This window comes from Mastomys coucha, chromosome X (assembly GCF_008632895.1).
Source record: "Mastomys coucha isolate ucsf_1 chromosome X, UCSF_Mcou_1, whole genome shotgun sequence".
NCBI lineage: Eukaryota > Metazoa > Chordata > Mammalia > Rodentia > Muridae > Mastomys > Mastomys coucha.
The window spans coordinates 2,326,864-2,329,588 of NC_045030.1; the positions used below are offsets into that span (position 1 = coordinate 2,326,864).

General features: G+C 49.4%; 1 protein-coding gene across 2 annotated transcripts in view; it reads right to left on the bottom strand.

Annotated features, from left to right (window-relative positions):
• Window positions 1-361: 361 nt before the first annotated feature.
• Window positions 362-2,725, bottom strand: part of Hdac6 (histone deacetylase 6) — a 22,127-nt gene continuing 19,763 nt past the window's right edge. For both annotated transcript variants that reach the window (XM_031337039.1, XM_031337118.1), the window contains exons 24-29: window positions 2,314-2,488; window positions 1,707-2,209; window positions 1,520-1,621; window positions 1,255-1,401; window positions 1,030-1,158; window positions 362-775 (exon numbers count right to left, since the gene is read on the bottom strand). In XM_031337039.1, the coding sequence (XP_031192899.1) occupies window positions 707-775; window positions 1,030-1,158; window positions 1,255-1,401; window positions 1,520-1,621; window positions 1,707-2,209; window positions 2,314-2,488 (1,125 nt within the window). In that variant the 3' untranslated portion in view covers window positions 362-706. The remainder of the gene's footprint in view (window positions 776-1,029; window positions 1,159-1,254; window positions 1,402-1,519; window positions 1,622-1,706; window positions 2,210-2,313; window positions 2,489-2,725) is intronic.

The window sequence follows — 2,725 nt, forward strand, 5'->3', positions numbered from 1 at the left end:
TTACCAAGTAATAGCCTAGACCTCTACTCTGTAGACCAGGTTGGCCTTGAACTCAAGACTTCCAACTGCCTTTGCCTTCCAAGTTTGGGGATGAAAGGCATGCCACCACCATGCCTGGTGAGACTGCTATTTCTATGGTGGGCACTCATTTTCTCACAAATTCTACTTAATCTCCAGCAGAGCCAATCTGGCTGTCTACTTCAATTTTAGTTAAATTGGTTTTTTTTGGGGGGGGGGAGGCAATGGATAGAGAGTTGAGTTGATGAAGACTTCTCCTTTCTTCTTTCCTCCCTTCTTTCCCTCAGTTGTTCTGGCTGGGAATGACGGATTTTTCAAAGTTAAAAAAAAGGCACTTTCTTCAGGTTTTGTAACAACTCAACTTTATTAAATATGCACGCCTGCCACCACTGCCTGTTGTTTCCTTCAATGTCATTCTTGTGATCTCAGCTCCTTCCTAGGGCTACTACGCTGCCCTACTTTCCTTCTGGGTAGAACAGAAGTGTTCCTCGAGCAGGCAGTGGGCAGGGGCACATCTAAAACTGAACATTGGAGTCCTCCGAAAAGGATTTGCACTTAAATAAGCACCCGGCAAAGGATATTCAAGATGGGTCAAAGTGAGGCCACCCTTATCCAAGGTACAGACTGCAGTGCACTAAGCTGCTCTGCCTTCGGCCTCAGAAGGTAAACAGGCAGTGTGGTGTAGGATTTATTGTAAGTGGGGCATGTCCTCCCCAAACTTGTTCTGGTGGGCAGCATTCTTCACATCTTGGAGATCCTGAGGAAGAAGGAAGGACGAGGTAGGGCAAAGTGAGGATGGCTCTATTTCAGCCACAGAGAGGCAGTCACCATGGTAGCAGTAGCTTTCAACTACTGCTTCTCCTAGACTACCCTATACCCTCCTGCAAATACCCATGGGGCAGCCGTGCAAAGGAATTTGTGTTCTCCCCTTACCAACTGATAGAAGCGATACGGGTTGGAGGGGGACTGGGCTCAGTGTGTATGAGTTAAGAAACACCCTAGCAGGCTCACCTCGTGGTGGACGTAAGCCTGACAGAGATAACACCATGTAGATAGGTCAACACAGCTGAGGACCAGCGGGTGTTCAGAGGCTTCATGGTGGCAGACCATATGGGCATTGACATAGCGACTGCAGTACACCTGAGGTTGGAAAGTGTTTGTCACAGGTTGCTTGTCACCAGCTGAAGTTTGCTGCTGGGCCCAACCTCGACCCAATACCCTTCTTTTGTTCCATACCTGATAGCAAGTCAGACACACCCAATTCTCCTGGAATGCTCCACAAGTCTTACAAGGTTGGAATACATTTATGCCTGCTGCAGGAATGGGGCATACTGCCATCAAATGGGGACACCAGGATAGTGGGGTCACAGCATAAAATACATCCTAGAGTGGGTAGAAAAAATGAGGTAAGGAAAGGATTCCACCTCCCCATTATACATCATGAGCTCCTATCCGGAGGACAAAAGGCAGAAGTCATAACCCCAGAACTCCCTGAGCTCACCTGGGTATTAAAGTCCCCAAATCCTTGTGTCAGCATCAAGCTGTTCATATCCTGACCTCCAGCTGCTTCTCCTAACAAGCCCTCCTCGGATTCATGCGCTTCCTGGAAACACAGGAAAAGATAGATGTATTTCAGAAAGCCCAGTTCTGAGCCCTTCTACCCTCTTCCCAGGTCTGGTGGGCTTCACCTCTGCTTCACTGCTTAGCTCTAAAGTGCCGAGAACCCCAAGCTCAAGGGACTGCTGGGCTGTGACTCCCTGCAGAGGTGAAGCTCCTGTGGTCTGCTTGTTTGCATATGAGGCTGGGGAAGTTGGCTCAGTTTCTCCCACAGCCTTCTCGGAGGTGGTCTGGTTAGGTAAGTTTTCAGTAGCTGCTGCTGAGGCATACTGGTCCGTTGTGGATCCTCCCACAGACTCCTTTGAGGTAGCCAGGTCTTCTGTAGTTCCCTTAGCAACTTGTTCTGAGGCCTGGCCCTGAGCAAGCACTGCCTTCGCTGTCTTTGATTTAGCCTGGCCTACAGTAGACTCTTTTGCCGGTAATGCTGCTATTGCTGCTATGGTCTTCCTCATGCTTGCTTCGGGAACCTTTCCTTTTGGTGTGGTCATTCCCTTAGCTGACACAGGACTGGACGTTGGGGGCAGCTTCTTGATGACAAGCCTAGAACCAGAGCATTCTTCCTTGTCTTCCATTTCTGGAACAATGGGAAAAAGATGTTTAAGTGTGGCTGCTACCCCTTTTTCAGCCTCTAATCCCGCTCCCCATTCTTTGAGTTCCCTTGTTCTCAGGTCTACTTACTCATCAGCCGCAAACTGCGCCAGTATTTGCGATGGACTTGGATGACCTCACTGATTGAAGCCAGGGCTCCTGACTGTGGAGGTCGCAGCAAAGTAAGCTGGGGTGGTGGGTCTCCAAGCAGGGAATGGGTGCAGGCAGCCATAGATTCAGAGATGGATGCCAAATTGTATCCACCCTTTGTAAAGGAGAGGAACGGGTTCCATGATGGCTCATCAGGGAATTTGGAGGGTTAGATATCCTGACTTTCCACTTAGTTTTCCTTTTTCTAGGGCACTAAAAGTCTACAGTGTAGGCTGGTACCAGGAACAAATGAGTGTAACACGTTTGTAAGAAGGGCAGTATTCGCCGGGCGGTGGTGGCGCACACCTTTAGTCCCAGCACTTGGGAGGCAGAGGCAGGTGGATTTCTGAGT